General features: G+C 50.0%; 1 protein-coding gene across 1 annotated transcript in view; it reads right to left on the bottom strand.

Annotated features, from left to right (window-relative positions):
• Positions 1 to 20,011, bottom strand: part of LOC144948136 (receptor-type tyrosine-protein phosphatase beta-like) — a 113,929-nt gene that overhangs the window by 31,477 nt on the left and 62,441 nt on the right. The window contains exons 9-13 of the mRNA XM_078877565.1: positions 19,381 to 19,719; positions 18,350 to 18,499; positions 17,436 to 17,643; positions 16,877 to 16,998; positions 11,734 to 11,830 (exon numbers count right to left, since the gene is read on the bottom strand). Coding sequence (XP_078733691.1) covers positions 11,734 to 11,830; positions 16,877 to 16,998; positions 17,436 to 17,643; positions 18,350 to 18,499; positions 19,381 to 19,719 — 916 coding nt within the window. The remainder of the gene's footprint in view (positions 1 to 11,733; positions 11,831 to 16,876; positions 16,999 to 17,435; positions 17,644 to 18,349; positions 18,500 to 19,380; positions 19,720 to 20,011) is intronic.

Below are 20,011 nucleotides of genomic sequence, written 5' to 3'. Positions count from 1 at the left end.
ACCACTCACCCTCACCATTCACCCTCACCACTCTCCCTCACCACTCTCCCTCACCACTCATCCTCACCAATCACACCCTCACCAATCACCACTCACCCTCACCACTTGCCACTCACCCTCACCATTCACCCTCACCACTCTCCCTCACCACTCTCCCTCACCACTCATCCTCACCAATCACCCCCTCACCAATCACCACTCACCCTCACCACTTGCCACTCACCCTCACCACTCACCACTCACCCTCACCATTCACCCTCACCACTCTCCCTCACCACTCTCCCTCACCACTCATCCTCACTAATCACACCCTCACCAATCACCACTCACCCTCAACACTCACCCTCACCACTCACCACTCACCCTCACAATTCACCATCACCACTCTCCCTCACCACTCACCACTCACCCTCACCATTCACCCTCACCACTCTCCCTCACCACTCACCCTCACCACTCACCACTCACCCTCACCATTCACCTCACCACTCTCCCTCACCACTCTCCCTCACCACTCATCCTCACCAATCACACCCTCACCAATCACCACTCACCACTCACCCTCACCACTCACCACTCACCCTCACCATTCATTCACCCTCACCACTCTCCCTCACCACTCTTCCTCACGACTCATCCTCACCAATCACACCCTCACCAATCACCATTCACCCTCACCACTTGCCACTCACCCTCACCACTCACCACTCACCCTCACCATTCACCCTCACCACTCTCCCTCACCACTCTCCCTCACCACTCATCCTCACCAATCACACCCTCACCAATCACCACTCACCCTCAACACTCACCCTCACCACTCACCCTCACTATTCACCCTCACCACTCTCCCTCACCACTCTCCCTCACCACTCATCCTCACCAATCACAACCTCACCAATCACCACTCACCCTCAACACTCACCCTCACCACTCACCACTCACCCTCACAATTCACCCTCACCACTCTCCCTCACCACTCACCACTCACCCTCACCATTCACCCTCACCACTTGCCACTCACCCTCACCACTCACCACTCACCCTCACCATTCACCCCCACCACTCTCCCTCACCACTCTCCCTCACCACTCATCCTCACCAATCACACCCTCACCAATCACCACTCACCCTCAACACTCACCCTCACCACTCACCCTCACTATTCACCCTCACCACTCTCCCTCACCACTCTCCCTCACCACTCATCCTCACCAATCACAACCTCACCTATCACCACTCACCCTCACCACTTTCCACTCACCCTCACCACTCACCCTCACCATTCACCCTCACCACTCTCCCTCACCACTCTCCCTCACCACTCATCCTCACCAATCACACCCTCACCAATCACCACTCACCCTCACCACTTGCCACTCACCCTCACCACTCACCCTCACCATTCACCCTCAACACTCTCCCTCACCACTCTCCCTCACCACTCATCCTCACCAATCACACCCTCACCAATCAACACTCACCACTCACCCTCAACACTCACCCTCACCATTCACCACTCACCACTCTCCCTCACCACTCTCCCTCACCACTCATCCTCACCAATCACACCCTCACCAATCACCACTCACCACTCACCCTCACCACTCACCCTCACCATTCATTCACCCTCACCACTCTCCCTCACCACTCTCCCTCACCACTCATCCTCACCAATCACACCCTCACCAGTCACCACTCACCCTCACCACTTGCCACTCACCCTCACCACTCACCACTCACCCTCACCATTCACCCTCCCCACTCTCCCTCACCACTCTCCCTCACCACTCATCCTCACCAATCACACCCTCACCAATCACCACTCACCCTCAACACTCACCCTCACCACTCACCACTCACCCTCACCATTCACCCTCACCACTCTCCCTCACCACTCTCCCTCACCACTCATCCTCACCAATCACACCCTCACCAATCACCAATCACCCTCACCATTCACCATCACCACTCTCCCTCACCACTCTCCCTCACCACTCATCCTCACCAATCACACCGTCACCAATCACCACTCACCCTCAACACTCACCCTCACCACTCACCACTCACCCTCACCATTCACCCTCACCACTCTCCCTCACCACTCTCCCTCACCACTCATCCTCACCAATCACACCCTCACCAATCACCACTCACCCTCACCATTTGCCACTCACCCTCACCATTCACCCTCACCACTCTCCCTCACCACTCTCCCTCACCACTCATCCTCACCAATCACACCCTCACCAATCACCACTCACCCTCACCACTTGCCACTCACCCTCACCACTCACCCTCACCATTCACCCTCACCACTCTCCCTCACCACTCTCCCTCACCACTCATCCTCACTAATCACACCCTCACCAATCACCACTCACCACTCACCCTCAACACTCACCCTCACCACTCACCACTCACCCTCACAATTCACCCTCACCACTCTCCCTCACCACTCACCACTCACCCTCACCATTCACCCTCACCACTCTCCCTCACCACTCACCCTCACCACTCACCACTCACCCTCACCATTCACCTCACCACTCTCCCTCACCACTCTCCCTCACCACTTATCCTCACCAATCACACCCTCACCAATCACCACTCACCACTCACCCTCACCACTCACCCTCACCATTCATTCACCCTCACCACTCTCCCTCACCACTCTCCCTCACCACTCATCCTCACCAATCACACCCTCACCAATCACCACTCACCCTCACCACTTGTCACTCACCCTCACCACTCACCACTCACTCTCACCAATCACCCTCACCACTCTCCCTCACCACTCTCCCTCACCACTCATCCTCACCAATCACACCCTCACAAATCACCACTCACCCTCAACACTCACCCTCACCACTCACCATTCACCTTCACCACTCTCCCTCACCACTCATCCTCACCAATCACACCCTCACCAATCACCCCTCACCATTCACCCTCACCACTCTCCCTCACCACTCTCCCTCACCACTCATCCTCACTAATCACACCCTCACCAATCACCACTCACCACTCACCCTCAACACTCACCCTCACCACTCACCCTCACCATTCACCCTCACCACTCTCCCTCACCACTCTCCCTCACCACTCATCCTCACCAATCACACCCTCACCAATCACCACTCACCCTCACCACTTGCCACTCACCCTCACCATTCACCCTCACCACTCTCCCTCACCACTCTTCCTCACCACTCATCCTCACCAATCACACCCTCACCAATCACCACTCACCCTCACCACTCACCCTCACCATTCACCCTCACCACTCTCCCTCACCACTCTCCCTCACCACTCATCCTCACTAATCACACCCTCACCAATCACCACTCACCACTCACCCTCAACACTCACCCTCACCACTCACCCTCACAATTCACCCTCACCACTCTCCCTCACCACTCACCACTCACCCTCACCATTCACCCTCACCACTCTCCCTCACCACTCTCCCTCACCACTCATCCTCACCAATCACACCCTCACCAATCACCACTCACCCTCACTCACCCTCACCACTCACCCTCGCCATTCACCCTCACCACTCTCCCTCACCATTCTCCCTCACCACTCATCCTCACCAAGCACACCCTCACCAATCACCACTCACCCTCACCACTTGCCACTCACCCTCACCACTCACCACTCACCACTCACCCTCACCCTCACCACTCTCCCTCACCACTCTCCCTCACCACTCATCCTCACTAATCACACCCTCACCAATCACCACTCACCACTTACCCTCAACACTCACCCTCACCACTCACCCTCACAATTCACCCTCACCACTCTCCCTCACCACTCACCACTCACCCTCACCATTCACCCTCACCACTCTCCCTCACCACTCTCCCTCACCACTCATCCTCACCAATCACACCCTCACCAATCACCACTCACCCTCACTCACCCTCACCACTCACCCTCGCCATTCACCCTCACCACTCTCCCTCACCATTCTCCCTCACCACTCATCCTCACCAAGCACACCCTCACCAATCACCACTCACCCTCACCACTTGCCACTCACCCTCACCACTCACCACTCACCCTCACCCTCACCACTCTCCCTCACCACTCTCCCTCACCACTCATCCTCACCAATCACACCCTCACCAATCACCACTCACCACTCACCCTCAACACTCACCCTCACCACTCACCCTCACCATTCACCCTCACCACTCACCCTCACCATTCACCATCACCACTCTCCCTCACCACTCTCCCTCACCACTCATCCTCACCAATCACACCCTCACCAATCACCACTCACCACTCACCCTCAACACTCCTCCCCACCACTCACCACTCACCCTCACCATTCACCCTCACCACTCTCCCTCACCACTCTCCCTCACCACTCATCCTCACCAATCACACCCTCACCAATCACCACTCACCACTCACCCTCAAAACTCACCCTCACCACTCACCACTCACCCTCACCATTCACCCTCACCACTCTCGCTCACCACTCTCCCTCACCACTCATCCTCACCAATCACACCCTCACCAATCACCACTCACCCTCACCATTCACCCTCACCACTCTCCCTCACCACTCTCCCTCACCACTCATCCTCACCAATCACACCCTCACCAATCACCACTCACCCTCACCACTTGCCACTCACCCTCACCACTCACCACTCACCCTCACCATTCACCCTCACCACTCTCCCTCACCACTCTCCCTCACCACTCATCCTAACCAATCACACCCTCACCAATCACCACTCACCACTCACCCTCAACACTCACCCTCACCATTCACCCTCACCATTCACCCTCACCACTCTCCCTCACCACTCTCCCTCACCACTCATCCTCACCAATCACACCCTCACCAATCACCACTCACCACTCACCCTCACCACTCACCCTCACCATTCATTCACCCTCATCACTCTCCCTCACCACTCTCCCTCACCACTCATCCTCACTAATCACACCCTCACCAATCACCACTCACCCTCACCACTTGCCACTCACCTTCACCACTCACCACTCACCCTCACCATTCCCCCTCACCACTCTCCCTCACCTCTCTCCCTCACCACTCATCCTCACCAATCACACCCTCACCAATCACCACTCACCACTCACCCTCAACACTCAACCTCACCACTCACCACTCACCCTCACCATTCACCCTCACCACTCTCCCTCACCACTCATCCTCACCAATCACACCCTCACCAATCACCACTCACCACTCACCCTCACCATTCACCCTCACCACTCTCCCTCACCACTCTCCCTCACCACTCATCCTCACTAATCACACCCTCACCAATCACCACTCACCACTCACCCTCAACACTCACCCTCACCACTCACCACTCACCCTCACCATTCACCTTTACCACTCTCCCTCACCACTCTCCCTCACCACTCATCCTCACCAATCACACCCTCACCAATCACCACTCACCCTCACCACTTGCCACTCACCCTCACCACTCACCCTCACCATTCACCCTCACCACTCTCCCTCACCACTCTCCCTCACCACTCATCCTCACCAATCACACCCTCACCAATCACCACTCACCACTCACCCTCAACACTCACCCTCACCACTCACCCTCACCATTCACCCTCACCACTCTCCCTCACCACTCTCCCTCACCACTCATCCTCACCAATCACACCCTCACCAATCACCACTCACCCTCAACACTCACCCTCACCACTCACCCTCACCACTCTCCCTCACCATTCTCCCTCACCACTCATCCTCACCAAGCACACCCTCACCAATCACCACTCACCCTCACCACTTGCCACTCACCCTCACCACTCACCACTCACCCTCACCCTCACCACTCTCCCTCACCACTCTCCCTCACCACTCATCCTCACTAATCACACCCTCACCAATCACCACTCACCACTTACCCTCAACACTCACCCTCACCACTCACCCTCACAATTCACCCTCACCACTCTCCCTCACCACTCACCACTCACCCTCACCATTCACCCTCACCACTCTCCCTCACCACTCTCCCTCACCACTCATCCTCACCAATCACACCCTCACCAATCACCACTCACCCTCACTCACCCTCACCACTCACCCTCGCCATTCACCCTCACCACTCTCCCTCACCATTCTCCCTCACCACTCATCCTCACCAAGCACACCCTCACCAATCACCACTCACCCTCACCACTTGCCACTCACCCTCACCACTAACCACTCACCCTCACCCTCACCACTCTCCCTCACCACTCTCCCTCACCACTCATCCTCACCAATCACACCCTCACCAATCACCACTCACCACTCACCCTCAACACTCACCCTCACCACTCACCCTCACCATTCACCCTCACCACTCACCCTCACCATTCACCATCACCACTCTCCCTCACCACTCTCCCTCACCACTCATCCTCACCAATCACACCCTCACCAATCACCACTCACCACTCACCCTCAACACTCCTCCCCACCACTCACCACTCACCCTCACCATTCACCCTCACCACTCTCCCTCACCACTCTCCCTCACCACTCATCCTCACCAATCACACCCTCACCAATCACCACTCACCACTCACCCTCAAAACTCACCCTCACCACTCACCACTCACCCTCACCATTCACCCTCACCACTCTCCCTCACCACTCTCCCTCACCACTCATCCTCACCAATCACACCCTCACCAATCACCACTCACCCTCACCATTCACCCTCACCACTCTCCCTCACCACTCTCCCTCACCACTCATCCTCACCAATCACACCCTCACCAATCACCACTCACCCTCACCACTTGCCACTCACCCTCACCACTCACCACTCACCCTCACCATTCACCCTCACCACTCTCCCTCACCACTCTCCCTCACCACTCATCCTCACCAATCACACCCTCACCAATCACCACTCACCACTCACCCTCAACACTCACCCTCACCATTCACCCTCACCATTCACCCTCACCACTCTCCCTCACCACTCTCCCTCACCACTCATCCTCACCAATCACACCCTCACCAATCACCACTCACCACTCACCCTCACCACTCACCCTCACCATTCATTCACCCTCACCACTCTCCCTCACCACTCTCCCTCACCACTCATCCTCACCAATCACACCCTCACCAATCACCACTCACCCTCACCACTTGCCACTCACCTTCACCACTCACCACTCACCCTCACCATTCACCCTCACCACTCTCCCTCACCTCTCTCCCTCACCACTCATCCTCACCAATCACACCCTCACCAATCACCACTCACCACTCACCCTCAACACTCACCCTCACCACTCACCACTCACCCTCACCATTCACCCTCACCACTCTCCCTCACCACTCATCCTCACCAATCACACCCTCACCAATCACCACTCACCACTCACCCTCACCATTCACCCTCACCACTCTCCCTCACCACTCTCCCTCACCACTCATCCTCACCAATCACACCCTCACCAATCACCACTCACCACTCACCCTCAACACTCACCCTCACCACTCACCACTCACCCTCACCATTCACCTTAACCACTCTCCCTCACCACTCTCCCTCACCACTCATCCTCACCAATCACACCCTCACCAATCACCACTCACCCTCACCACTTGCCACTCACCCTCACCACTCACCACTCACCCTCACCATTCACCCTCACCACTCTCCCTCACCACTCTCCCTCACCACTCATCCTCACCAATCACACCCTCACCAATCACCACTCACCACTCACCCTCACCACTCTCCCTCACCACTCTCCCTCACCACTCATCTTCACCAATCACACCTTCACCAATCACCACTCACCACTCACCCTCAACACTCACCCTCACCACTCACCCTCACCATTCACCCTCACCACTCTCCCTCACCACTCTCCCTCACCACTCATCCTCACCAATCACACCCTCACCAATCACCACTCACCCTCAACACTCACCCTCACCACTCACCCTCACCACCCTCACCACTCTCCCTCACCACTCTCCCTCACCACTCATCCTTACCAATCACACCCTCACCAATCACCACTCACCACTCACCCTCAACACTCACCCTCACCGCTCACCCTCACCACTCAACCTCCCCTCACCACTCACTAATCACCACTCACAATCGCCACTCACAACCGCCACTCACCCTCACCACTCATCCTCACCAATCACACCCTCACCAATCACCACTCACCCTCACCACCTGCCACTCACCCTCACCACTCACCACTCACCCTCACCATTCACCTTCACCACTCTCCCTCACCACTCTCCCTCACCACTCATCCTCACCAATCACACCCTCACCAATCACCACTCACCACTCACCCTCAACACTCACCCTCACCATTCACCCTCACCATTCACCCTCACCACTCTCCCTCACCACTCTCCCTCACCACTCATCCTCACCAATCACACCCTCACCAATCACCACTCACCACTCACCCTCACCACTCACCCTCACCATTCATTCACCCTCACCACTCTCCCTCACCACTCTCCCTCACCACTCATCCTCACCAATCACACCCTCACCAATCACCACTCACCCTCACCACTTGCCACTCACCTTCACCACTCACCACTCACCCTCACCATTCACCCTCACCACTCTCCCTCACCTCTCTCCCTCACCACTCATCCTCACCAATCACACCCTCACCAATCACCACTCACCACTCACCCTCAACACTCACCCTCACCACTCACCCTCACCATTCACCCTCACCACTCTCCCTCACCACTCATCCTCACCAATCACACCCTCACCAATCACCACTCACCACTCACCCTCACCATTCACCCTCACCACTCTCCCTCACCACTCTCCCTCACCACTCATCCTCACCAATCACACCCTCACCAATCACCACTCACCACTCACCCTCAACACTGACCCTCACCACTCACCACTCACCCTCACCATTCACCTTAACCACTCTCCCTCACCACTCTCCCTCACCACTCATCCTCACCAATCACACCCTCACCAATCACCACTCACCCTCACCACTTGCCACTCACCCTCACCACTCACCACTCACCCTCACCATTCACCCTCACCACTCTCCCTCACCACTCTCCCTCACCACTCATCCTCACCAATCACACCCTCACCAATCACCACTCACCACTCACCCTCACCACTCTCCCTCACCACTCTCCCTCACCACTCATCCTCACCAATCACTCCCTCACCAATCACCACTCACCCTCAACACTCACCCTCACCACTCACCCTCACCACCCTCACCACTCTCCCTCACCACTCTCCCTCACCACTAATCCTCACCAATCACACCCTCACCAATCACCACTCACCACTCACCCTCAACACTCACCCTCACCGCTCACCCTCACCACTCAACCTCCCCTCACCACTCACTAATCACCACTCACAATCGCCACTCACAACCGCCACTCACCCTCACCACTCACCCTCACCACTCACCCTCACTACTCATCCTCACCAATCACACCCTCACCATTATATTTTTCCCCAGTCAACGCCAAGTATTTCCCATTCATAGCAGTTCATATCAACTCTATAACCAACTTATATTAAACAGGAAGCGCGATCCTAAAGTAATCTATAACCTTCGATTAGTCCTTTGTGCGATTCAAATAATCGATTCCTGGCATGTTGGGGGTTTACATTGTGAATGACAGAGTTTTATTTTCATTGGTATGTTATGTTTTAATGTTTTCAGGAGTTTTTAATTACATTTTTGCCCCGGTCAACGCAGGATATTTCCAGTTCGTAGCAGTTTATATCGACTTTAACCAACTTATAGTAAATGGGAATCGTCCGAATCTAAAGGAATCTACAACCTTCGATTCCTTTGCGCGATTCAGAGAATCGATTCTTGGCGCGTCGGGTTTGAAAGTAATTACACAGTTCTATTTTCATTGGTATGTAATGTTTTAAAGTTCAGAAGATTTTAAATGTATTTTATCCCCGGGCAACGCCGGGTATATCGAGTTTATACCACAAAGTCGTCGCTTGACACGGGTGGGGTGTCGAGGCCTAGTACCGTGCAGAGCCTCCGGCCTCGCCTAGATTGCCTACCCAGCTGAGGCCGGGTACTGGGGCCGTTACCCCCCCCCCCCGCGCTACAATAATACTGTCTAATCGCTATAATTTTATTATCTACCGACCCTATAATAGTAATTGCACACATTGGGGTGGGGGGTTGAGTGAAGAGGACGTGAAACTTTGATGAATTTACCTCGGAATCGCGTGTTAATGCGTGCGCATATTTTTAACGGGAATTAAAAATGGCGTCCACCCCGCAGCGAATGCGTTGCTACCCGTTGCCAGGGGCAACCGCCGTGGGCCGCGCTGGTCGGAAATAGTAAATAAATAAATAAAGCGTTAAATAAATAAATAAAGAGCAATCGCACTATATCGATAATCGGTCCGATTTAAAGTTTAGAGACGAAAAATCGGAAATGCCTAAGTTTACCGCGGGGCCGGGGGCGTGCCCACCTGCAAAATGTAATCTCGCCGAACCCCACGGTCCGAGAGTTACATCCCCCGCAAGGGAGCGTACGCAGACGGACAGACGGACAGACAGACAGACAGACAAAAAATGAATTATATAGGTTAGATAGGTGAAGAAGGGCCCATTGCCCAAACGTTATCGATTTTTTCCCTTTTAGGGCGCCTATGGCGCCGCCCAACAACATAGTACAGTATGTGGTTGTGCGAGGGAGCCTGTGGGTGTTGTGCGGGGGAGCCTGTGGCGCCCCCGCACAACACCCATCTCCTCACTCTAACTCACTCGTCTCCTCACTCACCCATCTCCTCACTCACCCATCTCCTCACTGTCACTCACCCGTCTCCTCACTCTCAATCACCCTTCTCCTCACTCTCACTCACCCTTCTCCTCACTCTCACTCACCCTTCTCCTCACCCTTCTCCTCACTCTCACCCACCGTCTCCTCACTCTCACTCACCCGTCTCCTCACTCTCACTCACCCGTCTCCTCACTCTCACTCTCTTGTATCGCGGTCACGTGACGCACTTCAACCAATCCGGGGGCGTACGTGTTTTGGAGGGGCGCACCTATGGTTGGCTGCTTGCTCGCGGTCACGTGACGCACTTCAACCAATCCGTGCCACGTTAATCACAGTCACAGAGTGACATAATAACAGAGATGGGTGTTTATATATACGTATGTTTTTTATCTATGCCTATGAAATACTGGCAATGCAGTATCACAAACATACAATTAAAATAATTGGTTTGAATGCCATGCGATGAATATTACACTTTCCGTTGCAGGGTGAGTTGGAATATGCTGCCCCCTGTTGTATGTCTAGATGTATGTTGAAATTACTTCGCACCTTACGTAGACAACCGTGCTAATCAGAGGTGCGGGGGAAGGCCTTTTGGTGTCATCTGGTCCAACCCATGTGAGACTAGGCTCTAAGGAAAGCTGTCTTGGGTGTGGACCAATCAACTTCAAGGACAGTGCATATATTATCAGAGTTATGTTTTTTGTTTGCATTATGGATGCAGGTATTGTGGTCTATGCAAACATGACTCCTTGTAAAAAAGGTGTCAGTTTTGTTGCCAGATAGAAGGGTAAAAAAACAATTATCAGACGAAGGGTTGTTCATGTACATCTGTGACCAAAGTTGATATCGCGGTGAATGTGAGGTTGGCAGCTGTGCTGTGTGTATGTGTGTGTGTGCTCAGAACGTACAGCTGCTTCCGGCGTATGTAGAGTAAGACCCCTCCAACAATGATCACAAACGCTCCCAGCACACCTCCCACCACAGGGCCAATGATGCTTCCCGAGCCTGAGAGGAAGGGGAAAGGAGAGAAGGGCGACATCAGTGATGTGTCAACACCAATAGGCTATACATATTTCTCCAAAAGAGGGTTTTTTCGGTTATATTGTGTAAATATAAATGCGTTGCTAAACGCAACACCACCCAACACAGCCAATCACGCAAACAAATGTGCCAATTAGTTACTCGTTCAGCACTAACCGGTTGTGTGTTTGAGAGTAAACCCATAACATTTACAATTCAAGTACATCATTACAACCAGCCTCATCAGGCAACAGTCATAATTGACAAACTTTACGAATTGGCTGTGTCAGGTTTTGGCGGGTTTAACGACACTTATATTTACGTGATCTAACCCACTCGTCGGCATAGACCTAATCCCTGATCCTGACTCACCCACCTACTCTACATGGTCCTGACTCACCCACCTACTCTACCTGGTCCTGACTCACCCACCTACTCTACCTGGTCCTGGATCACTCACTACTCTCTTCTACCCCCGCCCCCCTTCACTGGAATAAACTCCTCCCTCAACATTAAGCAATAATCTTCGCTCACTCGTTTCTTCTCCTCCTCCAAAACTCACGCAATGTTCCCTAGCTCACCGCACGACTCCTTAATCTTCCCCTCATAACCACCACCATTCCTGATTCCTCTTCATTTTCTCATGATAATACTCCCCGCTCATTCCCTCATTCATTCAATAAATTAATTAATTCATTAATCATTCGCCGTCATCAATTTTGCCTTAACATTATTCGCGCAATCATCACAGATTTGCTCATAGCTTCCTCTCGTCTTTTTTATTCACCTCATCTTCACCATTACATTAATATGGACCATTCCTAATTCTCCATACAGCGCTATATAAATTACGTTAAGACAAAATAAGCTTCTTGCTCCTGGCCCTGCTGGTTACCACTCATTGTCCGGCATCCCTGCCCACTGCTCAGGTTTCTCAGTTTTTGCAAAACGCTTCAGAATAGCGACAACAGCCTTTCTGGAACTGGAACCGTGCCGGCCCAAACAATAAATTACAGAGCTTCGAGGGAACAATTAAATGTAAAAATGCATATTGTAGATGGTCAATATTTTGTGGATACTGATGAATGCAGTGTTCAATGAACCTGGTTTCCTCAGTTTAATTCCCAGTGACAATTCATTTCAGGGGTGACTGATGTCTGAACCGGTCCTGGCCTCTACCCCCCTGCACCAACGTGCACCGACCAGTGGGGTGAAACGTGGCCAAGCAACTCCCATGTGTGGTGAAACGAGGTTAAGATAGCATTGGGAGCCCTTCAGCAATGAACATATCAAGCTTGATCCAATGTCATTTGGTTTTCTGGAGACTTTGCAATTGTGACTGGTTTATAATGGAGATGTAAGATGGTCTGAACCGAGTCCCAGTTTTCTTAGGACCATTAAAGCGCTTGCCACAAAATAACCTAGATATCGCGCTGATCTCATCAAGAAGCATAAAGCATCATCACAAAAATTCCGGTCATCCTCACAGCAGCAGCTTTTGGTTAAATGTCTAACTAAGATGGTCAGCGCATCATGCGGTGCTTCCAGATGCACTTCTGCGGTCATCCGGAACACCTTAGGATCTGTGCACTTTTAAATCATTAAATGAAAACTCATTTCTTTGGAACTGATTTTTATGTTTAGTTTATTTTCCTACCCCTGCACCTCCAATTATCACAGTTGGCTATGTATGTTGAAAAATAATGTCAACATATATACACATTGGTTAGCTACTACCTTACCAACACTTACTTCACCTGGAATGGTACTTTCAACAAACAAAATGAAGGTACCCCATGGGTTCCCCCTTATCACCAGTGATAGCGAATGTTTTCATGGAGAAATTTGACACAGATACCATCCAGACATCCACCCTACGTCCTTCCTTGTGGAAGAGATGTGTAGATGACACTTTCGTCATTTGGCCACATGGCCTGCCAACATTGAACCAATTTCTCAACCACATGAATTCCATACACCCATCCATCAATTTCACCATGGAAGTGAATAAGGATGGTAAGCTACCATTCCTTGATATTTTGTTTGAGAAGAGGTCTGACAACTCGTTGGGACATTCTGTCTACAGGAAAGCCACCCACACAGATTCCTATCTAAAACCTGATTCCCACCACCAGCCTGCCCAGAAGAATTCCCTCATCAAAACACTACACCATAGCGCCCACTGCATCTCCGACCAAAACCACCTAGCTAGTGAAATGTAACACGTACACCAAGCCCTCAAGACGAATGGGTACTCGGACTGCATTATTCGCAAAGCTGTTTCTCCAACCATGGAGAAACAATCTCATGAAGCCAATCAAAACCATCACTTTACGATACATAGCAGGTGTTACCAAAAATATTTCCAAAATCTTAAACAAACACAAGCTCCAGGTCCGATTCAATACAGTACACAAAATCCGTGATCTAATCCCATCTGTGAAGGAGGTCATTCCTGACATGCAATACCCTGGAGTCTACAAACTAAGTTGTACCTGCGGTAGCAGTTGCATTGGGGAAACGAAACGACATGTCTCGGACCGTGTTCACGAATACAAGGCAGATCTGAAACACGGCAGAACCAATAACTCTGCCATAGCTGACCATTGTTATACTGCTGTGGGCTCGCATGATATTGTTATTTCCGAGACCAAGGTACTCTGCAAACCTTCGGGCAACTATCAAAGGTTTGTTCATGAAGCCATACAGATATATAAACATAGACAATACTTCAACCGAGAAGATGGATGCAAATTGAACAATTATTGGAAATGTTGTATATATAGGCCTTCTCACAATTGATATTAAGAATAATCCTGCCAATATATTTTTTATTAATAATCAATGGGGGTGTAGCATGAGGCACACAAACATTTAACAACCACCCTCACCCCTCAGAGCAGCTGCCTTCCACAAGCCACACCAGGTGAGGAAGTAGCCATAAAAGGTAATTTTAAAAAACCCGGTGCAAAAAGGGGAGAGGGGGGTTGCTAATGAGATTCTGGGGAAATCTCTACACAGCTTCAAAGACAGCCTCAAAAGCACCTACAAACAACAGGCGCCATGAGAACCAAACAACGTTTTTATTGTTTTTTTGTTGTTTCTCTTAATACAATAGTAAAAGTTCGGAACTTGACTTTACGTGACTTTACCGAAAGAACCAAAAAGTATGGATTTCTGCAATCATGAAAGCTTCAAATCTAGATAGACCAAATAATACTTGGGAAGTATTAGACCGAGGGTCATCCAGAAGAGATACAAGACAAAATAGGTCAATCACACATGACCAAGATCAAATGTATCCCATAGAGCCTTCCAACCGCATTTGTCTTCCAGAAGCACGTGGTAGCAATAAATCACAAATGCAGGGAGGGTGCCTCCACTTGAGAAATCAAAGGAATTCCAAACCACGATGGAAGTACTGTAAACACTGCTCCAAACATACCTTGAGTCACTTACAGTGTCAGAACTGCAAAAAGTGGTATGGTATCAAGGCCACAGCGCCCCTATTTGAGAGAGACAAAAATGTAACACCCCACCCGTGAAGGAAGAGAGGGGAGAACGCAACCGGACAGGGGGACCCCCCCCCCCTTCTTCCAGATTAATTATTTCAGAGGGTTAGAGGACTGAAAGGACGCACTTGGGGGCAATTTGGAGCATCTGTTTTCATTGATGGCAGGGTGGCATGAAGGGGACAGGAACCAGGCCTTTGTGAGACTTCACATATTGCTTAAATCAGAACAGACCTGTTCTTCACCTGAGGACGGCTGCTTGCTGTGTGGCCGAAACGTCGTGAAAATTATTTTATTATTTTGTATATTTTTTTATTTCCCTTCTACGTGACTTTACCGAAAGAACCAAGAAAATGAATCCCTGCAGTCACGAAAGCTTTAAATCGAAATTCAATGGATAAGCATTTGCTCGACAGACAGGCACACTCCCGTACAACATTGTTCCAAGACATTTTGTTAATTGCATAATCTTACCAATGAATTCATTGAGATCTACTTTTGCTTTCAGGACATGTTTCTTTATTGCTGTTTGTATGAATATTGTCACATTAATTTTTAAGGACTTTTTCCCTTCGCCGTGTATGCTCGCTTTACTCTAAGGAATTAACCGATTGTTCTGTTACCCAGTTTAACAAACGTAATCATAGAGGGTTAAATGTACGGATCAATGAGGAGGACATTTCCAGGAGTACTGTGTTGACATTCCTATCATAATAGTTCGAATATTAGAGTGTTATGTTTTTGTTTAGAGATTAAAGTTGCTTAATACGGAAGAATCTGAGTGGTGCCTTCCTAAGTTCATGCATAATAATCTTAATCAGTAAAAGTTAAAGCAAGAATCATTGTATTATCCTGATTGATAATACAACCCTCGACAACGAGGCTGAGCCTAATTACCATAACTGCATACATTAGCATTATTACATACACTTGCATAACTTAATACAATTACACCTTCCAAATTAGCTTAACATAATTACGTTAATCAGCATAATTTTGGATAATTACAAATTTTTTTTCATTTAGTTTGTATTATGTTTTAGTATTTCAAGACCCAATATATACAGCAGAAGGATGTTATTAACCAGGTAATGCCTTAACTGCTTGTGGTTGTTTCCATCATACCTGCCGTTTACTATATAAATAAAAATACCCGTGTCCCACACTCAGCTTCCCACTTCTAGCCCCGCCCACTTCCCCCCCCAGTGTCACGTCCTTTCTCCCCCTAACGCTCACGCAGCCCCCGCTTCTCTAACTCCCCCCCCCCCCTCTCTCTCCCCCCTTGCCTCCTCCCATTTTTTACCTAGATAACATCTTGCACGGCAGCTCTCTCGCCTACTTCAGCATTTTCTTGCTGTGGTTGTTCCACTTGTTGAAGATTGCTTTGTTGCGATCGAAACGTCGTGATTTGTTTCATTTTATTTTATTTCTACCTACGAAAGAACCAAATGGTATACATACACATGTGCACGAGCTGCATATGCTCTTATGCTGAATGGCAGTAAATGGGAATACTTACTCCCGATGCCACCCACTAATGTCATGAGTGGTAGAGAGAAGCGTGTGTCCGTATAGATGGCTACCCCTCCAGCGCGGACGGAGCGTACGCTTGGAAGGTACGTGTAGACGCGGAAACTGATCCTGAATGGTGACAATGGACAAGGTGGAAGAACAACACGAGAATGGGGGCAGGAGTTTACACAACTGATAGGTGGGAAAATATGGATCCATGGGTGGTGTATACAAGAGGTGAATGAGAGGTCATACCTTCCCCATATGCCTATTATAAGGCTTGTCATTGCAACTTTAAAACATGGCACTTGTGCCAGGCTAGATGCACTCTTTAGCAGCAGAGCAGCGTAGCAAATGCTCTCATAGGCAGCTGTCAGATGGAGGGAAACTGCACCGGTTTAACGTCTCCAATTTACAAATGTGTTCTACATAGGTCTCGTCAAGGCTCCTGCCATTGTGACCACGTGATGTCACCATCCTTATGGGAACATCGAGTAAACATTTCAGCAGGGTTTTCATTCTTTGAAATAAGCTCACAGAAAAACTCACGCAGGCGAGGGACATACCTGTAGGCAGTGTTTGGCTTTAATGGGCCATCGGAGAAGCTGCCACTCGTTCTGCCGGTACCAATTTGGACACTAGCTACAGAGTTGGGGTTGGAGCACTCGGAGGGGTAGACACGATCGTCCACCTGGTACACGTTCGTGCTGCCACTCGAATATTCTGAGTACGTGCTCAGAGGCCACCTCTTCTCTGGGCTCTCGCTGTTGGTTCCTGTGTGATCGGACAGAGTGAATCAATTAATCGGTGGATTCCTTTTTGACATTCTTAAAAGTTCTACGCAAAGTTTATAAAATGAATCCTCAATGGTATACTAAATTGCACGTGAAAATTTGTACTTTAGATTCAAAATGTGTATATACTACGTTTTCATAACTAACAATTTCAACTAGAAGATGGAGAATTACTCATAGAGGTGCAAGGAGTAAGCACAGATAAGATGGAATTGCAGCAGCAGCCAGGAAGTCAGCTGGCATCAAATTTAGACTCAGACTCCCACCCTCTACCACCCCAGGTTAGCTCTACAGTCCTCTGATTATTAAGGTTTAATCTGTCAGTTAATAAGTGTTCACATCCAGGAGGAAACCAGAGTACCCAGAGAAAATCTACATTGGGCAAGACCGTTCCATACAGATGTCTTCTCCTGGCCAGTAAGGGTACGGGACCACGACGTTAATGGGTAGGGCGTTTCACCACACGGAGTGATTCACTAACCCTCGCCTCCACTGTTGTGGATTACAGGCATGCATAGCTACCAAGGCCTGGATACAAATAATAATAATTTGGAAGATACTTATCGTATACTTAGCAAGCACTCGAATGTATCATCTCATTCCCACTGGTAATGAAGTTAACAATAATTTTAGACGTGCATGAATGAAGTGACCGAGCCGTATTTATGGCATGTCCATTGCGTTGCCATCGGATTGCTTGACGATAACCGTGTAGTACTTGAGGTCGCCGTTTGTGTTCTGGAACCAGCTGCAGCTGAAGGAGATGGTTAGGCTGCTCGGTGTCACCTGGTTCTGCACCGTCGTGATGTTCACCGGCTCCAGAGCGGGTGGAGGAGCTACCCATATGAGCATGGCAGTTTTAGAAATTTGCACAATTACACAGACTGTCGTTATTTAGAGCCATTTGGTAATCCACTATTGAATGAAGGCATGGACATTGCTTGATCATACTTTTCCATGCTGGTCAGTGTGGAATAGCGAAGCAGGGGCTGGAGGAGCTCGCAACAGTTCAGATACTGATATTTACCATAACCAGAAAATGCATGGGGGAGGGGGGGGTAGCTATATTCGTAGCGCAGCACCCTCAATACGGTGTCCACTGCTCCAACCTAACAAGTGAGGCTTAAACAAAAATCCATCGTAGCCGTTTTTGAACAGCCAGTCGTCAGGGCAAGTGCTCTTAATGAGCAGCCATTTAAAGGATGGCACTGCTCACAACGGAGTTGATAAGGCCACTCCCAGAACCACAGAACCAGCCACTTTTTTTCCCTCTCCAGTGCTGTACGTAAGGTGCAGTTCTTTTGCACCATACGTAGCCAATCATGCTAAATCGGAGGTGCAGTAAAAATACACATTCTGATGTTTAAACAATTAACCAGGTGGTCATTTGAGGTACAGTTGAGTAACGCGATGCCCAGAACTGAACTTAAGTTGTTGGGTGTAGGATGACAACTTTGAACTCTTTAGAAAAATACCGCGTACAAAATGGTTGTTACTGGCAGGTCAGAAAGTTAGGACACAGTTAAGAAATTTAAATTACTGATACAGGTTAGTTTGGGTGGATGGGTGCCTGGACATGCTACCAGACCAGACCACCCAGTTGTCTCCAAAATGCATTGCACCCATTTATGACGGGGAGACAGATGGATTTGCTCAAACATTTGGTACAAAACAACAATCACAACCACTCATGTTCCAAAAAAATGTATGAACTCACCGCTGACGGTCTTTGCTTTTCCTTGTAGAGTTTTACTGAACAGTTTTCCTGAATAGGTGGTGATATTGACTAAGTATTCAGTGTTCAGCTGCAGACGTCCAAGCATGGCAAATGTTAAATTTGTTCTTCCATTTCCCCGAGGCTCCGTAATTATTTCATTAAAATATATGGTAATGACATCGAGACTGTTGTTGAAGATGCCTATGGACTGCAATAGCTCATTGTCGTTGATCACTTGCAGGAACAGCATGCTCCATACACCATCGGGGAGAGACCAACTGCAGGATATATTCTCCGTGGAATATGGGAAGCAAGAAAAGTCTCTGACAGCTGCTGGATCTGGGGGAAAAAGGTTGGTGAATGGGGTAGTTGGGGGGGGAAGGGGATGAAGGATTGCTGAAGATGAAACTTACTGCTGATAGTATCAATTAACATTAATCAAACCCATTTGATTCATAACACAGTCGCAAAAAAAATTGAGACATTGCAGGGGCTCAGTTATGCGCATGTGCGTGCATGTGAAACACATATGGCGCCTGAAATTGTCGACTACATTGGCAATGCGTCCGTGCCAACATTGGCCCTGATTCTCCTCGGTGCTCCTCTCCATTTATTATCATGCGTTTAGAGT

Source organism: Lampetra fluviatilis, chromosome 48 (assembly GCF_964198595.1).
Source record: "Lampetra fluviatilis chromosome 48, kcLamFluv1.1, whole genome shotgun sequence".
NCBI lineage: Eukaryota > Metazoa > Chordata > Hyperoartia > Petromyzontiformes > Petromyzontidae > Lampetra > Lampetra fluviatilis.
Note: the sequence above shows the minus strand (reverse complement) of the source record. Positions and strands in the feature narration are given on the sequence as shown.